This window comes from Vombatus ursinus, unplaced genomic scaffold (assembly GCF_900497805.2).
Source record: "Vombatus ursinus unplaced genomic scaffold, bare-nosed wombat genome assembly UNPS02014807.1, whole genome shotgun sequence".
Taxonomy (NCBI): domain Eukaryota; kingdom Metazoa; phylum Chordata; class Mammalia; order Diprotodontia; family Vombatidae; genus Vombatus; species Vombatus ursinus.
In genome coordinates, this window is record NW_020954585.1 from 13,705,150 (window position 1) to 13,726,566 (window position 21,417).

At 35.0% G+C, this 21,417-nt stretch overlaps 1 protein-coding gene across 6 annotated transcripts in view; it reads left to right on the top strand.

Annotated features, from left to right (window-relative positions):
- Positions 1–21,417, top strand: part of LOC114052343 (contactin-associated protein-like 4) — a 587,798-nt gene that overhangs the window by 208,910 nt on the left and 357,471 nt on the right. For 5 of the 6 annotated variants that reach the window (XM_027874897.1, XM_027874896.1, XM_027874899.1 and 2 more), the window contains one exon: positions 9,903–10,096. In XM_027874897.1, coding sequence (XP_027730698.1) covers positions 9,903–10,096 — 194 coding nt within the window. The remainder of the gene's footprint in view (positions 1–9,902; positions 10,097–21,417) is intronic. The other variant, XM_027874898.1, reaches the window with a different exon arrangement.

Below are 21,417 nucleotides of genomic sequence, written 5' to 3' on the forward strand. Positions count from 1 at the left end.
TCATACTTTCTTGGGAAACAGTGTAATAAGGTTTAGTATTAGGCTTTTTGCCATGTTTTCATTAGAATCTGATAATTCTTTAGTTATCTTTTGTTCAGCTGTTTTCCGGATTGGTTATTTTTTTATATATTTTTTCAAACAGCCTAAGTCATTTTAAGGATCATCTAGGTGGTACAGTACATTGGACTTTTCAGGAAGGCCTGAGTTCACATCTGGCTTTTGTATGCTTGCCAATTTGTGATCCTAGACTAATCATTTAGTCTTTCTTTACTTCAGCCTCAGTTTTCCCATCTGTTAAATGAAGGTACTACTAGCACCTTCATCCCAAGGTCCTGTGAGGATATAATGTGATAATATTTGTAAAACCCATTGTAAGCTTTGAAGTGCTAAATGATAGCTGTTACCATTTATTCTTTTTCCAAATCTTTCCTCCAGAGTCTTTATTCATTAGTAATACCACTGAAAAATCTTTTCTTCATTTCTTCCAGGAACTCTTGTAGTTGTTAGCACAAGCTTTTTTTCTTCTTTGAGGTTTTAATTGTAGTTTATGTGGAGTTACCTTCAATCTGTGCTTTTCTTTCAGGCATCTCTTAACTCATAATAATTCTTTTTAATGTTTGGTATTGCCTTCTATTTATTCATATTTCTAGCATTAGTTGCTTATTTGAGTTTTTATGTCTGGGTCAAACTGCATCCTCTCCCATACTCTTGAATGGAGTAACTAAGCCTTGTTAGGCCCCCAAACTCAATTTCCTGGCCTCTTTCTCACATATTCTACCACACTTAATGTTTCAGCACTCAGAGCATTGGCAAGTTTTAGTCTGATTCCAATCAGAGGTCTGTGACTGTCTGTCCCTGCTCAGGGCACTGCTGATACCTTCTGTCCTTCCAGAACCTCTCTGGACTGTCCCCTTCCTGCCCCCACCTTAGGTTTCTAACTTCTTTTAATGCCTGAGCTCATTTTGGTTTTACTGGCAGGACACCTATTCTAGCACTTGCAGTTTCTGGCTATGGTTTTGTACAGCTCTAGGCTGGATGAAAGTGATTACAGATGATTCTCTTTGGATTTCTTGATCATTATTCATTAGGAATGGTTTGATGTCAATTTGGAAAGACTCCAATAAAGTTTCCTTGGGAGCATTGCTTGGCTCTGTGCTATTTAACACGTTTATAAGTTACTTGGCTATAAGCATAAATGGTATCTTATTAAATTTGCAGATGATTCAAATCTAGGAGGAATAGCTAAGACAATGGATGACAGAGTCGGGATTCAGAAAAATATTTATAGTCTAAAACATTGTGCCAAATTTAATAAGATACAATTTGATAGAGATAAAGGTAAAGTTAAATGTTAAGGGTTTTTTTTTCCTTTTTTTTTTAGTGTTAACTTCACATGTACCAGATGAATAGAGCAGGTGCATTTGAAAATAACAATGTTTTTAAGGACCTGCAATATGACTCCATAGTGATATGGCAGCCAAGAAAGCTAATGGAGTATTAGGCTACATTAAGCTAATGGAATCTTAACCTGCTAAGTTCCTTAGGTGACATAGTGGATGGAATACAGAGCTCATTCTTAGGAAGACCTCAGTTCACATTCTTCCTCACACATAGGAAAGTCATTAAACTTTCTGTGCCTCAGATGTAAGATGAGTTGGATTCCATGGTTTCTAAACTCCCTTCTAGTCATGGTATAATGGAACCAGTTCAAAAAAGACTCACACAAGAGTCAACTATTAAATTTTCAATGTGATCATTTATGCTTCAGAAATCAGAAAATGTTACAGATTAGGGCTTGACTTAATGTTTTATTGATTACCTAGACTTAAGAAAGTGATGGAGAAAATGTTTACAATGAATATTATACTTAAAGTGTATACTGAGTTTTCAGTGAGTGGATTATTAAACTTTTACCAGCACATTTCTGTTTCTAGCTATAAATCTTAGGATCCTATGACTAGAGAGAAGTTAATTTCCTTGTATTAGACACTGGCAAGTTTACATATGTTGTATCATGTTTAATGGTGAGTGCCAAATTGTAGGAAATATATTGATAAGTTGGGGAGCATCCACAGGAGGGCAAATAGAGTGATAACTGGCCTCCAGATCATGAATGAATGAAAAGCATTTACTAAGTACTTATTATATGTACAGAAGATTGTGCTATAAGTGCCGCTGAAATTGAAAAGCTAAGTAGTCCCTCCTTTAGGGAAACTATATTCTAATAGGAAGGTTCAGCTGTAAGGAAGGAAACAAGCCATTTATTAAGTGCTCAACATGTGCCAGGCGCTGTGCTAAGCAATTAAGAAAAATTGTATTATTTGATCCTCTCAATAACCCTGGTAGATAGGTGCTATTATTAGTCCCATTTTATAGTTGAAGAAACTGAGGCATATAGAGGTTAAGTGACTTGCTTGGAGTGATAGAGATTATAAGTATCTCAGACTGGATATGAATTCAGGTCTTTCTGACTCCAGGCTTAGCTCTCTATCCACTGTGCCGTGCAGCTACAAATTTGATATAAAAGGCTCTGGTTGTAAGTTATAATAGCAAAGCAGATGTAAATCTATGTCCTTTAATTAATTTACTTAATGTCATTACTATTGATAAAATCATATTAGTTTCTGATGTTCAAATTCTTGACCATGCCAATTGCTTTGTTGGTGAGAAATTTCTTTTCAAGGTCCTCAGCATCTGTGACTTTTGAGGAGGCTAGGCCCAGCTCCTGTAGAGGAAGTTTCTGGGTCCTTTCTCTCCAAGGGGTGCTTCTCTGTAGAGGTAGCTATGATGACCAAATGATCAACCCATACATAGAAGTGTTTAAGGAACTGTGGTTATATAACCTTGTGGAGGTATGATAACTGTCTTTATTTAAAAGGTTGTCATGTGGAAGAGAGAATCTGCTTGTTCCACTTGTTGGTAGGTAGACCTGGGTTCGGATTCTGCCTCTGACACATTTTCTGCCTGCCCATGGATAAATCATAACTTTTCTCCATCTTAATTTTCAAAAGTCTTGAGAGGTTCTCTGTCATATCCCAGATAGGCAGCCGATCTCTTTATTCTTGTCATCTAGTTAACATCTAGTCACCAGTCCTCTCTCCTTCCCCGGGTACTTACAGACTGATTTCTCCTCTATGGATCCACATCTCCTTTCCTTGAAGAACAATGAGCTGCTTCCTCATCAGATTTCAAACCCCTCCTTTCAGGAAAAGCTTTATATCTTTATTTACTGCCAGGGGTCAGAAGTCCTTCATCACTATCGACACTATATAACATTCTTCTAACACAATGCAGATCAGGATTCCTTTCTGCTTCTTCACTTCTCTTTCTTTTTGATTGAATAAAGTGTGTGTGTGTGTTTGTGTGTGTGTGTGTGTGTGTGTGTGTGTGCAAATAAAGCAGAACATCAATGGAGTGGATTTTAGAGTCCAATCTTTCAGTTTTACTTATGAGAAAACTGAGGTCCAGAGAGGTCAAATAACTTGTCCAAGATCAAACAGTAGCAAGAGATAGAGAAAGGATTTGAACCCAGGTTTTGTCTCCCAAAATTGTGCTCTGTCCACTCTATACTTACTCATTCTCCATAATATTCAAAATGGAGAGATAAAGGCGCTAACTCTGTTACCTATTCTTCTAAAAGAGCTAACTCTGTTACCCATTCTTCTAGGAAGAAGACCTGCTTGAGTTTTTTGAACATCTGTAGCATTAACTTACTATGACAGAAATACTACTCACACTCTATTCAGGTCACACAAAACTATCTTTGTTCTTACTTGCTGTGAAAACCTCAGTATTTTATTCCTCTTGTTACTACGACCTTCAGAAAACCACTATGGCAAACTTCTTGTGGGAGGCTCACAAATCTTATCATTTCATTAACACTATGACTGCCATGTCCACTTTCCTTTCCTTCTTGTTACTAACCTCTTACCTTAACGTAATAATATGTATTACTGTCAAATGGAATGTAAATTTCTTGAAGGCAAGGACTATCTCTCCGTTTTTATTGTGTTTGTATCCCCAATACCTACAGCAATTTTTGGAACATAGTAGGTGCTTAAAAATGTTTTTTGGTTGGTAGGTTGGTTATCACCTATTTTCACCTTTTCCTTGAATCATCCTCATCCTCCTTCCTCTTCAACTCAAATCTTGTCTTCTGCTTCTTCTTTTCTTTATTCTCAGTTCTTTTTCAAATCCAGCTTTTCCCCTTATTCCTTCCTCGTTCTCACTTCATTTCACTGCCATCCTTCAGTTTCATTCCTTTTCTTTCACCTTGTCTACTTCATTCTTTTTCATATTCTCTAGTCCTCCCAAAATCTCCTCCCCAAATCCATTTCTTGCCCTCTTCCCAGTTCCAAAATCCCTCAAATCACTTCTGTCTCTTCCTTTTTCTCCTCCTCCCTTCTCTTCTTTCTCATTTCTTTTCCCCTTCCTTTCCCCCTTCTCTTTTTCCTTCCCTATCTCCTCCCCCTTTCCCTTTTCCCTTTCCTTTTTCTGTCCCCTTCCCAGTTTCCTTCTTTCCTTTTCCCTTTCCTCTCTCCTTCCCTTTCCCCTCCCACCACACCACTCCTCTCCTCTCTTTCTCTCTTCTCTTTTTCACCTTCTCTCCTTCTTCTCTTTCTACTCCTCCTTCTCTTTCTCACTCAGATCATGTCCTTTTGCTCCTTCTTCCACAAAACCTTCTTTAGTCAAAGCCATAAATAGAGTAGTCACCATCCATTTTGACAATTTGGAGTAAGGTAGCCCAAATAATCTGAGACGCTCATATCATAGTGATGTAACACTTAATACATTTTTCTCTTTGAAAATCACCAAGCATTTTTATTACATATATACTACTCCAAGAACTATTCTAGGTCCTAGAGATTCAAAGACAAAAGGGAAAGAAACAATGTCTATCCTCAAAAAATGAATATTCTGTTGGAGGGAATGGGTAGATTGACATTTACACAAACACATAAATACAAGATAGCTTGAAGAATAACAAGGAATGTCAGGGAAGTGTATCCATAAGAACTGACATATAATGTGAGCTTCGAAGGAAGAGAAGTATTCATCAATTCCTTTCCTACCTCCTAGTACTAAACACATCTTCCCCTTAATGATTCATTTCCCACTTGATCTCATTGCTTCAACCCATTAATCATTACTCTCTCTTCTTTCTCTTTAAGCCATCATTTTCAAATCTCCAAAATGAATATCATCTGAATATAATCATAGCAACTATTTTCAGAGTCACAAAGACAAAATGAGATAATGGATGTAAAATACTTTACAAGAATAAATGTGCTATTTGGATATGATTTAGTATTATTAATTTGACCAGACCTGTGATATCACTTGTGTATGAAATTTCTAGAGAGGAAACTCCCAATATCAACATAAATTGACTCCTTTTCTGTGATTTATTGTTTCAGAAAATTTTCTGGGGCATTGAGAAATTAATTTGTCTGTAGACTCACACTGCCAGTCTGTATCAGGGACAGGACTTGAAATCAGGTTTCCCTAACTTCAAAATTATCTTTTTATTCATCTTGCCATGATGATAATTATGACAAATTATTATCTATAATAAATTCTTCGATCTGCATTCAAACTCCATGGTTCTTTTTATTTTTGTAAGGCAATTGGAGTTAAGTGACTTGCCCAAGGTCACACAGCTAGTATGTGTCAAATGGTTGGTCTGAGGCTGGATTTGAACTCAGGTCCTCCTGACTTCAGGGCCGGTGCTCTATCCACTGCACCACCTAGCTACCCTTATTTATAATAAATTCTAAAAGAGGGTTATTCTTCTAGCCATCTGTATTCCAAGCTTTATTCTAATAAAGATCTCTAACAAATTCATAATGATTATAATGTTACTGCTCTTCATCTTCACTTCCAAGCCAGTACATAGGTCTTATGCTAGGCCACACAAAAAGCACTAGTAATGACTCTAGTAGTAGAAGTGAAGTAACAAAAGGGCTTGGAAAGCTAGGTGGCATAGAGGATACAGTGCTGGGCCTAAAGTCAAGTAAGACATTTTCCTGACTTCATATCTGACCTAAGATACTTACTAGCAATGTAACCCTGGGCAAGTCACTTAATCCTGTTTGCCTTCTTTTCCTCATCTATGAAATGGAGAAGAAAATGGAAAACCACTCCCCAAATAGCATCACGAAGCGTTAGACATGACTAAACAACAACTAAAAGGATACATGGGTCACAATTGTATAGTGATGTTGTAGGTGGTTCAAGGCTGTTTAAATTAAGCAATACCTATTGTATTCCACCTTCTAAGTGAGAAAATTCACATACCCTGGCTTGTGCCATTGTAATCATAACCTTTTAAAAAAATTTCGAGGACAGAAAACATATATAATTCCTTACTTCCTCCTTCTTTCCCTTCCTCCCTTCATCCTTCCCTCCCTTCCTTCCTTTCTTTCTTGCTTTCTTACATTATTAACATCTAGTACTTCTTTTCTGTGGGGGCAGCTAGGTGGATAATGCATAAAGTGCTGGGCCAGGAGTCAGAAAGAGTTATCTTTTTGAGTTCAAACCTGGCTTTGAACACTTATAAGCTGTATGACCCTGGGCAAGTCACTTAATCCTATTTGCCTCAGTTCCTCATCTGTAAAAAGAGCTGCACAAGGAAATGGCAAACCACTCCAGTATCTTTGCCAAGAAAAGCCCAAACTGAGTCACATGGAGTCGGATGCTACTGAAATGACTGAACAACCACCACAACTTTTCTGTGACCAAAATAGCTGATAACAATAAAACATTTTAAGCCAAAATTCATGAAACACTTTGCATACAGTTTCTCATTAGAGATAGTAACACAAACAATATTTTGAATGAATTGAAAGGATGATTTTTTTTAATTAATTAGCCTTGCCAGGGCCAAAGCAGAATGGAGTAGAGGAAGAAAAATGTTTTCACCACAGTTTAGTTCTATAAATTTTATAGGAGGTTGGTTTGTTAAAATAAGATGCAGGGTGTGGAGGTGGAAATGAGTGGGGGAGAGAAAGGGAGGAAGAACCTTTAAGCATAGAAATTCCTCATCGTGCCTTTGTTTTCTGGATTAAACAACTGTGACTGATGAGTGGAGGAGAGGAGTGATTGCAAAACATTCCCAGCTGCTCTCAGAGGTATTGGTGCACTTGTAGTGTAGACTCTGTACAGATAAGAGCTGCTTCAGGAGACAGAATATTGGTTAAAAAAAAAAGATAAATAAAAATCCCTGAAAAATCAAACTTTGATAACTGTGGAAAGGAGATTGTTATTTGACAGTTCCCATTCCTTCACATCAAGAACAAGTATCCAGAACAGCAAACACACACACACACACACACACACACACACACACACACACACACACACACACACTATGAGTTCATGCACATAGGCCTAAAGCCCTACAGGAATTTTATTTTTCCCTGTGGCTGTATCATCCTATAAAAATTAATTGGCATGCCTAAGGAGATTCTGAAGAGTTCCATTACTTTATCACTGTACCTACTTAATAAGACAGCACAGTTTGCACACTAGTAGAACCTCTGCACCACAGGTAAGAAATGAGAAATGTTCAAGGTCAATTAACTGCAAATGCTTAAAGTTAGCTCAAAGTGCTGTAGTTGTAACTATGAGAGATACTGGGAAAAGCTAGTATTCAGTGGTTCATTTTTCTCCTGATGAGAACTGATGACCCAAGGTTAGCACACTAGAAGCATGCTGAATCTTTTTTTTCCCCCATGGCTTGTTTCTCTACATGTATTTGTGTGTTAATTATAGTGTGTCGTTTGGAAAGAATCAAAATGCAAATGAAAAAATAATTTTTATATATATATATATGTATATATATATTACATAAACATATGTATTCTGTTCTGTACCATCAATATATTTATAAGAATAACTAAACAGCAATTAAGGGGAGTTGTTTTTTTTTAAGGCTGAAATTCATGATGATTTTTCTTATGATTAAAATTCTTATTTTGACCTAACAGTATTGTCCAAGTAAATATGAAATCAAATAGACCTTCTTTGAGACTTTGCTGAGAGCTCAGTTTCTTAGGATGTTTAATATCTTTTAAGTTTTGTTTTATTCCATAGTTTCTTAGATAGTAAAACTGATAAAATTAAATTTCAAATAAATTCTTTTTTTCAATGAAGTAGATAAAGAAGGGGTTCATCAAGAAGATCTAACAGATGAATCTTAGTGGTTGTTGTGGAATCGGTTAAAGAAAGACATGGAGAATCATAATATGACATGAAAGCATAGTTTGAATAATAGTAAAATTCACTACATACCCAGGATCCTAGAATCATCATGGAAATATGGTTATTATCTGCAATAGTTATATGAAACCCACAGGCACACTAATGGATGCCTCCAAACTCATTGAACTCATATGAAAATCATTCCTTTTTAATCTTCCTCTCATAAACTTCCCTATTACTCTTTTTTAAAATGTTTTTATTGATATATTTTGAATTTTTTTATATCACCATAGTATTTCCCATTATACCACTTCCTCTCCTACCAGGAAGCTATCACATATAACAAATTGTGTTTTGAAAGAAGAAAGAAGAAAAAAAATCAGCAAAATTGATTAATTTGTTGAAAAAGTCCAAAAATATGTGTAAAGTATACTTTTGAACCTCATACTTCTGTAAATGGGTGCAGTGGCAGTATCTTCTCATGTCTCTTTTTTTGAATCATGCTTATTCTTTATAATTCAAAATATTCACTTGAGTTTTTTTAATTTACATTGTTGTTCATACATACACATATACATATACACATATATACATATATATGTGTGTTGTGTATATATGTATGTGCACATACACACACATCTTTCCATGTGTCTTGGTAATTGTCACATTCTTCAAGTATTACAGCACAGTAATATTCCAAAACTTCCCTATTACTGTTGAAGGCATCATCATCCTTCCAGTTATCTAAGTTTAAGTTTACAACTTCAATGTCATCTGTGATCTTCTCTCACTGATCCCACATATCCATTAAATTGCTGTAGCATATGATTTCTATTTCCACATATTTTGCATACATCCCCTTCTCTTCACTCACAAAAGCACCCACATTGTTCAGGCCCTTATCACCTTGGAATTGCATTATTAAGCATCTTCTTTCTTATTTGGTGCTATGTTTGTTCTTTGTAATATTGCAATATTCACTTTGATTTTTTGGGGGAGGTAGTTGTTCTTTAAATTTATATTGTTCTAGTCATTATGCATGTTGTTTTCCTAGCTCTACTTACTTCACTCTGCATCAGTACATGTAGATCTTCACATGCTTTTCTATATTCATCATTTTTTTTGGCTTAGTAATATTACATTATCTTCACATATTATAAACTGCTTGGCTACTCCCCAGAAAGTGTGTAATAATTTTGTTTCCAATTCTTTGATATCACAAAAAAATGCTTTCATGATTATGTTGATACATCTGTAGACTTGCTTTTTATCAATGACTTCTTTAGTGTACACAAACCTAGTAGTAGAATCTCTGAAGGCAAAGGGCATGAATATTTTATTCACTTTACTTAATTCTAAATTGCTTTTCAAAATTGTTGTACCAATTCACAGTTTCACCAACAACTTGGTGAGTTAGTTCATCAAGATGTTGTGTAGCCTGAAAAATAAAAGTTTAAGATGATTATACTTTTGATTCTTTTTAAGTTATTGGATTAAAGTCTAGATATTTGTAACAAATTTTCAGGTCTTTTTAGTGCATCCTAAGACACTAATAAATATATCATCTTGATTTTTGAGAACTAGAAATTCTTTAAGTTTCACGCCTATGCACAGTTATGAAACTAATCTCACCGGTACATTGTCTTTACTACTTTATGTAATCTTCTTCACCACTTTTCTCATATTTCTCCCCACAAAAGGAGCTGGTGGCTGGTCTCCACTTGTGTCAAATAAATACCAATGGCTACAGATTGATCTTGGTGAGAGAATGGAAATCACTGCTATTGCTACCCAAGGTGGATATGGGAGTTCTGATTGGGTAACAAGCTACCTCCTGATGTTTAGTGACAGTGGAAGGAATTGGAAGCAATATCGTCAAGAAGAAAGCATCTGGGTATGTTTTTATAATAATAAAAACTAAATTGCTCTGAATACAAATTCTAACAATTGTTTCATATTGCTGCCAAGTTACTATATATACATATCAAGTAAAGCAATGCAATTTTCAGAATTACTATAAAAATGGTTTCCAATTGAAAGTAAGATAGATTCTAGATTTTCAAATGCATTATACTTGTATTATTTATTGAATAACTAAAGGTAAAATATAATTTTATATTCTGATACAATTGAGGGGGGAAATATACAATTTATTATTCCATTAAATAACATTGAAATCTGAGGAAGAAAAAAAGATCATGTGAAATTTATATTTTGTTCAATAAAATGGTAGCTTAGACAATTCTTTTTAGACTGTGGGTCGCTACCCCACATGGGGTCCCATAACTGAATGTGGGGGTCATGAAAAATTTGGCAACAGTAAAAAATTTCTGAATACACAACAACCAAAAGTTAATTCAAAATCAAACATGCAATGAATCTAAATTATTTCTGGCAGTGCTTGACCATGTTGCACCACGCTACTTTACTGCAGCCTTGTTTCTGAACTCAGCATTGACGATTAAAAAATAAAAATATCCATCAACTCTGACAAATGTTGAAGATGTTCTACATCTTGCACTATCAAATATTCCATCAAGATTTAATTCTTTATGTAAAATTAAATAAGCACATTGATCTCATTAGCATGCAAATTTGCTTTCATCTTTAATAAATTATAAAATTATATGTACACCAAAGAATTGTTTTAAAATAAATTTCTTTATGATTTATTATCACTAAATGTTTGATTTGTATACTATTTTATATACCTATATACCCAGGGTCACATAAAAGTTTCTCAGGTTCAAAGGGATCACAAGTGGAAAAAGTTTAAGAAACCCAGGCTTAGGATTATCTCTGCATTATGTTACATTAGTAAAATGAATGCTTTACTTTTATTTCCCTTGATCTTATCTAATATTTATGAAATACACTGAACATTCTAAATTAATATAAACAAAAAATCTGTTTGTGGGTGATATGTATAGTGATGTAGGTACTGCCAAATGAGAGTTAACAGTCTTTATTTCTACCCTTTAATTTTTAAAACAAAAACAAAAATAGGCCTTGTTTAGAAATTCAGAAGAAATTCTCCTGAGATTCTTTGAGATCATAAATAAAATGTCACCAACAGTTTTTACACTTCTACAGTTGTCATACTTGTTGAATAATTGCAACAAAATTATTTACACCATATTGCATAAGAAGGTGAAACTATGTATGACAAATAATGAAGTATACCAATATTGAAGCATTCTATGGAAAGAATACCAGACTTCTGTAGACACACATATATGATAATGATAGATAGGTAGATAGATAGATAGATAGATAGATAGATAGATAGATAGATAGATAGATTGATTGATTCTGTCATTAAAATGCCATTTTCTGAGGGAAAATGGTAATGCTGTTTTAAAAGGAAGGTTCCAGAAGACAAGCTATAAAATACATAGGTTTGTTAGAGAAAATTCTACCTGATGTAAGAAAGAAAGTTGAAGTAAGTTTGATAAAGTAAAGGAGAAATTTCTCCATTCTGATTGTAAAAAAAAAAATTCTGAAATAAGGGTTTCATGTAATCTAGAGTTATCATGCATGTTTCTAACTTTCTTTTTTTTCTTTTGAAATAAGAAAAGGAAAGACATAACAATGAAATAATTCTTAGAGAGCTCTGACAAGAAGCCTTGGCATCTATTCTATGATTAATCTGTGATTAATGAGGAAGCTGACAATTTTCTCTCAATATACAGAAAATCATATCTTGAATGCAAGTCTCTTGCAATAAAAGTGATTTGAAGCATACAGGAACTACATACATACTGAGGGGCATTTTTTACTTTATACTAAGTCATTCAATATTTCTCATTCGTAGACAAACCTGGGCATAGTCAGAATTATCAGAATTAATTTCTATAAACAATAAAGGAACAAAAAATGAGATAAATGAATTGTATCTTATCAATCTTTCAACAAAGATTTATGAAATATCTACTACATGGTAGATACTTGGCTAGATGTTGAGAATGAAATATAAAAATGAAATAATTTCTGTCTACAAAGGAGTTACATTCTTTTGGGAAAATAAATGTTCATTTATAAGAAACACATATGGGTATTCTTACATACATATTCATATTTAATCAACTGATACATGTATATTTTGTATGCATACATGAACATGTTCATATATATGTGTCTACATATTTATACATTATATCATATATATTATTTGTTTACTTATGTGTAAAATACCCACATATAAGAGCATGTTTATGCATATAAACATACACATACAGAAAGTAAATTCAAGTTTAACAACACACACTGGATGGGGTAGATCCAAGATGGTAGAGTAGAGGGAACAGCTCCATCTAGTTCCCTCCCCAACAACAACAAAATCTCTTCCAAATAAATCTAGAAAATACACAAGACAGAATTGTAATAGGAAAATCCAAGAATAAGTCATAGGAGTAATTTTCTTCAGCTCAGGTTGGCATAGGGAGGGAGTGTGAGAGATATGCAGACACTGGAGATGGTGTCTTGCTAGGAGCAGCTACACAAAGCACCCTACCCAGGGAGAAGCTGGTCATGAGGAGATCCCAGTCCCATACAGGAGTACCACAATGGAAATAGAAACCATCTAGCAGCAGCTTTGTCACTTACCAACCAGTTCTGGGTTATAGTTAGGAGTGACCTGAGGAAGGGACTCATGGCAAAGAGTGACACTGTGGTATTGAGAGCAATCAGAAGCCCTGGGCTGTGTACTAGAGAGAAGAAAATTCAGAAGCAAGTGACAGTAGATTGACTCAGACCCCAGGAGTATAGTGAAGTCTCAGTTCCAACTTTTCTCATTCTGAAATTTGCAGAGGAAAAACCAGTCTAGGAATCCCAGATCAAAGGGGAACATTCAATTTTGTCAACTGGACCAGTAGAGTTTCTGGCTCAAAGTGGCTGAAACCAGCAGCAGTCTACTGTTGCTCAGACCCAAAATTACAAAGGTCTTGCCCTGGATCAGACGATTTGGAAACAGTGAAAGCCTGAATATCCTTAATCTGAGCTGGCACTAAAATACTGGAATAACACAACATTTAATATCCCAAGAAAGCAGCAACAAGATCATCCAAGATCTTCCAGAAATGCACAGAAATTGATTCTAACATCAAGTCCAAATTTAGGAAGTTGGCTAAGAGAATGAGCAAACAAAGAGAAAAAAAAAGAATATCAACATAGAAAGCGATCATGATGACAGGGATGCTAATTGCATGAACTCAGATGAAGAGAATGACTCCAAAATATCTACCACCAAAGCCTCAGAGAAAAGTTCAGTTTGGGTATAAATTCAATAAGAATTCCAGGAAACAAGAGTTTCCTTAAAACAAGAGTTAAGAAAAATAATTAATTAATTACTTAAAAATTAATTTTCCCCCAATAAATGAAAAGATAAAACTAGGAGAAAAAATTGGAAAATAGATCTCTGGAAGAAAAAAAAATGGAAAGAGAATAAACAGTTTGGCATAAGAGGTACAAAACCTTAGGCACAGCTAGGTGGCACAGTGGATAGAGCACTGGCCATGAAGTCAGGAGGACCTGAGTTCAAATCCAGCCTCAGACACATAACACTTCCTAGGTATGTGTCTCTGGGCAAGTCACTTAACCCCAATTGCCTCACTTATAAAAAAAGAGGTACAAAACATTGCCAAAGCAACAAACCCCCTGAAAATTAGATCAGACTAAATAGAAGTCACTTATTCTATGAGATGAGAAGTAGTAAAACAAATTGAAAAGACTGAAAAAATAGAAGAAAACATAAGATATGTCAAAGGAAAAAAATTAATCTGAAAAGTAGATCAAGGAAAAACATTAAAAATCTTTGGATGTCCTGAAGGGTAGTAGAAGTAGTAGTAGTAGTAGTAGTAGTAGTAGTAGTAGTAGTAGTAGTAGTAGTAGTAGTAGTAGTAACAGCAGCAATAGTAGCAGTAATAGTAATAAAATCTACACATCATATTTCAAGAAGTGTTAAAAGACATTTGCCCACATCTCTCAAAGATATTTGACAGAGGGCAAAGAGGAAATAGAATCCCATCATCCCCTTAAAGAAATCCCTAAATGATAACTCCCAAGAAGATTGTAGTAAAATCCAAAGCTTCCAGGTGAAGGGGGAAAAAAATAACATACTGCAAGCATCCAGAAAGAAATCATTCAAGTACCAAGGAACCAGTCAGGATCACACATGATTTAGCAACTATAAAGGAGTGGGAAGCTTGGAATAGTATATTCCAGAAGGCAAACAATATGTTTATAGCTAAAAATAACTTGTCCAGAAAAACTGACATGCTATAGGAGAAAAAGTTAACCTTTAATGAAATAGAGGGATAATGATCCCATTTACACTATGAGAGCTGTACACAAAGTTTCAAGTTCAATTACAGGAGTTAAGTAAGAGAAATATAAAAAAGGTAAAAATGAATAATCATAAGGGGCTAAATAAGGATAAACTGTTTGCAGAAGGTGATGTTCATGTCTCCTCTGAACCCTTTCACCATTTACAGTCATAAAGGATGTCTATTTAGTCAAGATCTATGGGTAGTTCTTTTATTTCTTAATGAATTTAAGAGACAAATGGAAAGAGAGGGGAAAAGGAACACACTATTATAGAGACAAGGGAAAGGAAGATAAGTAAAAACAAATGTCTCACATAATTAGAACTAGTAGACATCTATAAAAAACAAAGGGAAGGTATTGGAGTAAAGTGACTGACACTTGAATCTCACTCCCATCTCAATTAGTCAAAAGAGAAAAGAATACATAACATATATACATAGAGTACAGAAATATACTTTATTCAGTTGAGAAATAGGAGGAAAAGGAAAGAAGTGGGGATTAGAGGGAAGTTAGATTTAGGGATAGATATCTTACCATATCTAAGTTAAACCAGCTAGTTGTTCTAGCATTATGTGGTCTGAAGGTGGTAATGAGGGAGGCTAAAGTGCAAATGGTACATTGTCCAAGTTGTCGAATATGGCCACCTAAAAAAAGGTGAAGTGGCCAATGGCCACACCTGTTCTTGTGATATAAGCTCAGCTCTATAGTAGTGAGTCCCTACTCTCAGCTCTGTTAGAATAAACCCTGGCAGTTTATCCAAACAGTTAAACCTTCACTCCCAACTGCCCCATTCTCTCTATCTATGCCTGCAGGAGTTAAACATGGGAATGTAAGGTGAGGGGAGGAGAGTATCCTCAAGGTGCTCTGGCTGAAATAGACCAGATTTAAGATCTGATGAGTGTTCCCTAGTTCAACTGCTGCATGATACCCCCACAATAATAATCCAAATTGATACAATTATTTCAGTTCTGTATAGCTTGGTATTTTAAATTGTAATACTTATGAAAAAGTGAATATTCAAAAAGTAATTATTCTAAATATTTATTGATAAATCCTCATGCCCCCCAAGGGCCTATGGATTTTTGTAACACCTTCTTTAATCAAATTGTTTATATAGATCAGATCAAGGCTTTTCAAAACAATTTGCTCAAGGCCTTGTACACCTTAGGAGGATACGCTAATACATGCATATTCTTCTACCATTAGAACTAAAGCTTCTTGAGAAAAGATTTTTTTTTTTGCCTTTGTATCTCTAGCATATAGCATAGTTCTGATACATAATAAGGGCTTAATAAATGCTTCTTGATTGATAAAATTGAGAATTTACCACAGCTTCTTATCCACTTACACTTCTAGTTCTATAGGTTTAGTATCACCTACTTTGTGTCTATTTGAAGCAGCTAGAAGGTGCAGTGATTAGAGTGCCAGGCCTAGAGTCAAGAATACCTGAATTCAGCCAAGATGGCGGAGTAAAAGCAGTGACTTGCTTGAGCTCTCCTCCAAATCCCTCCAAATATCTATTTAAAAAAATGGCCCTAAACAAATTCTAAAGCAGCAGAACCCACAAAAAGACAGAGTGAAACAAATTTAGAGCCGAAGACAGCCTGGTTGGTTGATCTGAAAGGTATATTGCACTGGGTGGGGAGAGGAGCGCAGTTTGGCATGGGTGCACAGGCAAGGCAGGCCTCAGCAAACTTGGACCAAGCCTCAGAGGTCTGAATCATGGGCAGCTTATGGTGGTTTCCAGAATTCTCAACCCACAAATGCCAAAGACAACTTAGAAGGTCAGTGGGAAAAGTCTGTGACTGTGGTGAGAGAGAGAGAAGCTCTGTCCCAGCCCCAGTCCCTGGCGCAGCCCTGTGGCGGCAGCTGCTTCTGGAGTTTCTGGCCCACAGATTGAGGAGGAATTGAGTGACTGATGAGAGGTGGATTTCAGGGATCTCTCTGCTGGTGCAAGAATCTCTTGCTACTCCTGTGCTTGGATCTGGGTCACAGTTCTGGGTAGCGGTCCTGGGGCAAGAAGGAGCACTGGCATGGTGGATCTTGTAGTGGTGGAGAGGAAATCTTCCTCATAGTTCCAAGGCAGAAAAGAGTGCTTGTGGTCACTCATAGACCAGAGCACAGACCAGGAAAGGAGTAAACACCTCGCTTCTTATCATACCACCTTGGAAGAACTGAAAAATCACAGGTCCCTAAAAGTATCTCTGAAAACAGCTACCCAAAACCCCCAAAGCTTGGGACAGTACATTGTCCACACTGGAAGCAGGCCCCTACCTTAACAAGGAGTTTAAAACTCAAGGAATTGGTGGGGATCATGAAGAAATTGAGGCCCAAAAAAAGTCAGACCATAGAATCTTTCTTTGGTAAAAAAAGAAGATCAAAACATACAACCAGAAGAGGACAACAAAGTCAAAGCTCCTACATCCAAAGCCTCCAAGAAAAATATGAGTTTGTTCCAGCCCATGGAAGAGCTCAAAAAGGATTTTGAGAAGCAAGTAAAAGAAGTAGAGGAAAAAATGGGAAGAAAAATGATAGTGATGCAAGAAAATCATGAAAAACAGGTCAACAGCTTGCTAAAGGAGACCCCAAAAAATACTAAAGAAAATAACACCTTAAAAAATAGCCTTACCCAAATGACAAAAGAGGTCCAAAAAGCCAACGAGGAGAAGAATGCCTTAAAAAGCAGAATTGGCCAAATGGAAAAGGAAGTCCAAAAGTGAATTCTATCAAACATTTCAAGAACAATTAATTCCAATAGTATATAGACTATTTGGGAAAATAAGTGAAGGAGTCTTACCAAATTCTTTTTATGAGACAAATATGGTTCTGATTCCTAAACCAGGAAGAGTTGAAACAGAGAAAGAAAATTATAGACCACTTTCCCTGATGTATATAGAAGCAAAAATTTTAAATAAAATATTAGCAAATAGATTACAGCAACTTATCACAAGAATAATATACTATGACCAGTTAGAATTTATACCAGGAATGCTAGGCTCATTCAATATTAGGAAAACTATCAGCATAATTGATGATATCAACAACAAAACTAACAGAAACCACATGATCATCTCAATAGATGCAGAAAAAGCTTTTGACAAAATACAGCACCCATTCCTATTAAAAACACTGGAGAGCATAGGAATAAATAGAGTCTTCCTTAAAATAATAAATAGCATCTATCTAAAACCTTCAGCAAGTATCATATGTAATGGGGACAAGCTAGAAGCATTTCTGATAAGATCGAGGGTGAAACAAGGATGTCCATTATCACCACTGTTGTTCAAAATGTTACTGGAAACGTTAGTTTTAGCAATAAGAGAAGAAAAAGAAATTGAAGGTATTAGAATAGGTGAAGAAGAAACAAAGCTATCACTCTTTGTAGATGATATGATGAAATACTTAGAGAATCCTAGAGCATCAAGTAAAAAACTACTTGAATTAATCCACTTTAGCAAGTTTGCAGGCTATAAAATAAAGCCACATAAATCATCGGCATTTCTATGTATTACCAATAAAGTCCAACAGCAAGAGATAGAAAGAGAAATTCCATTTAAAGTTACTGTAGACATTATAAAATATTTAGGAATCTTCCTCCCGAAACAAACCCAGGAACTATATGAACACAATTACAAAACACTTTCCACATAAATAAAGTCAGGTCTAAATAATTGGAAAAACATCAGTTGCTCATGGGTAGGCAGAGCTAATATAATAAAAACGACAATTCTACCTAAGCTAATTTACTTATTCAGTGCCATACCAATCAAACTACCAAAAAATTTTTGTATAGTTAGGAAAAAACAATAACAAGATTCATTTGGAATAACAAAAGGTCCAGAATATCAAAGGAACTAGTGAAAAGAAATGCTAGGGAAGGTGGCCTAGCCATTCCAGATCTTAAATTGTATTATAAAGTAGCAATCATCAAAACTGCTTGGAACTGGCTAAGAAATAGAGTGGTGGATCACTGGAATAGATTAAATATGCAAGACGCAGTAGTCAATGACTATAGTAATCTATTATTTGATAAACCCAAAGACCCCAGTTTCTGGAATAAGAACTCACTCTGACAGAAACTGCTGGGACAACTGGAAAAGAGTGTGGCAGAAACTAGTCATAGATCAAAATATCACACCATACACCACAATAAAGTCAAAATGGGTTCATGATTTAAACTTAAAGGCTGATCCTGTAGGCAAACTGGGAGAGCAAGGATTAGTTTACCTATCCTTGAAGGAGAGCAGAAGAACTCATGACCAAACAGGAGATAGAGAACATTACAAAAAGCAAAATGGATAACTTTGATTACATTAAATTGAAAAGTTTTTTGCACAAACAAAGCCAATGTGACCAAGATTAGAAGGAAAGTAGAAAATTGGGAAAGAATTTTTACAACTGATAAGAGCCTCATTTCTTAAAAAATAGAGAATTAAGTCAAATTTATAAGAATACAAGTCATTCACTGATTCATAAATGGTCAAAGGATATGAACAAGCACTTCTCTGATGAAGAAATTAAAACCATCTATAGTCATATGAAAAAATGCTCTAAATCACTATTGATTAGAGAAATGCAAATCAAGACAACTCTGAGGTACCACATCACATCTATCAGATTGGCCAACATGACAAAACAGCAAAATGATAAATGTTGGAGAAGATGTGGGAAAATTGGAATACTAATGCATTGTTGGTAGAGTTGTGAAATGATCCCACCATTTTGGAGAGCAATTTGGAACTATGTCCAAAAGGCTATAAAAATGTGCATATCCTTTGACCCAGCAATAGCACTTCTAGGGCTATACCCCAGAGAAATCATACAAATGGGAAAAGGACCCACATGTACAAAAATATTTATAGCAGCTCTTTTTGTGGTGGCAAAGAATTGGAAATTGAGAGGATGCCCATCAATTGGAGAATGGCTGAACAAGTTGTGGTATATGAATGTAATGGAATACTGTTGTGCTATAACAAATGATGGACAGGATGAATTCAGAAAAACCTGAAAGACTTGTGTGGTCTCATGCTGAGTGAAGTGAGCAAAACCAGGAGAAAATTGTACATGGTAACAGCCACATTGTACGATGACTACTATTGATGGACTTAATCCTTCTCAGCAATACAGGGATCTAAGACATCTCCAAAGGCCTCATGATGCAAAATGCCATCCACAAAAAAGAAAGAACTATGGAGTTTGAATGCATATTGAAACACACTATTTGCTATTTTTTTCTGTCATGTTTTGTTTCCTCTTTCTGGTGGATCGTTCTATTGGTTCTAATTCTTACTTACATCATTAATGTGAAAATATGTTTAATAGGAATGTATATGTATAGCCTATATTAGATTGTGCACCATCTTGTGGAGGTAAGTGGGGAGAGATGGGGAGAAAAATTTAAAACTCAGAAGCTTATGGAAATGATTGCTGATGTTTCAAAATAAATTAATTTTTAAAAAAGGGGAAAAAAGAGTACCTGAATTCAAATGATGCCTCAGACTTTTACTAGCTGCATGACCCTTGGCTAGTCACTTATCTGTTGTTTGCCACAGTTTCCTCATCTATAAAATGGTATTAATAAGAGTACTCACCTCCCAGGGTTGTAAGGATCACTTGACATAATAATTGTAAAGAACCTGGCACATACATAGAAAGCACTATATTTTTGTTAGTTATTATTTTCTGTGCAAAGTTTTGTAAGAGATGCAAAAATAATTTTTTAAAAAGTTGCTTATGGAATTAATAAGACAAGACCCTCAAAACTTGAAAACAATAGTAAGCAAGTGCTAGAATGTGTACCATGTATTCTAGGAACCAAGTCCCCTTTAGAAAAGAGAGTTGTCATTATGGGTTGAAGCTATTAAGGATGACTTTACTGAAGAAGTGAAGCTTTAAAACATCAAAGAGATTGTGAGCACTAAAATCACAGAATAGTTGTTTCTCCCAACTCCAAAGGAAGCCAATAACCTTAGTAAAACTAACAGTACAGAAGATAGGAAGTAAATTATAGCTAAATACACAAGAAAGTATAAAATTGGATTCTTGGACAGGTGAGGGAATTAAATTACAGAAGGATCAGAGAGAAATTGCAAACAAGCATAGACATTGAAGTTAGCTTGCTTGGAGAGTCATGAGAAATGGAGGTAAATAAAAAAGTTAGAAAAATTTGAGTTCCAAGCTGTAATATTTGGATTTAGAGTCATAAAATCATATAATCTAAGAACTGGAAGAAATATAATAGATCATGAAGTCCAATCTCCTTATTTACACATGGAAAAACTGAATGTTATGGAAATTAAGTAACTTACCTAAGATCATTTAAATTTCCTATTCTAAAATTTTCCAATGTGACAAATATCAACAAACATAAACATTTCAATATGTATGGGGAAATGATATTACATATGAAATTGTAAATTTCTTTTACATATACTTCACTTTAAATCTATATTAAATTTAATATAATTACAAGAACATTTAGGCAGCAGGTTCTTATTAGTGGCATGATGAACATTTCAAAGTCACTATGATTTTCTCACCATTGGGTTACAGAGTTCCTTTAAAAATCTTTTGAAAAATGTTCTAAAAAATCTAATTCAGACCCTAAATTATATCCTTTCTGTACCCTTTTATGTGTTGTTTTATTTATTCTTTCAAAGAATCTTAGCAGGTTAGAGTGTAGAAAATTACTATTAAAGTCTTCTGATTCAACTGATGTGTAATTATCATTTTGTGCACTCATCTAGGTGTTCTGTCTAGCATTTTCTTACTACAACTATTTTTATTCTTACTGGAGTAGACATAGCTGGTTGATAATTACTAAAATTACACTGAGAAATTCTTTAAAATATGGGTATAATAAATATTGGCTGTTTTCCAATCCTAAAGTAT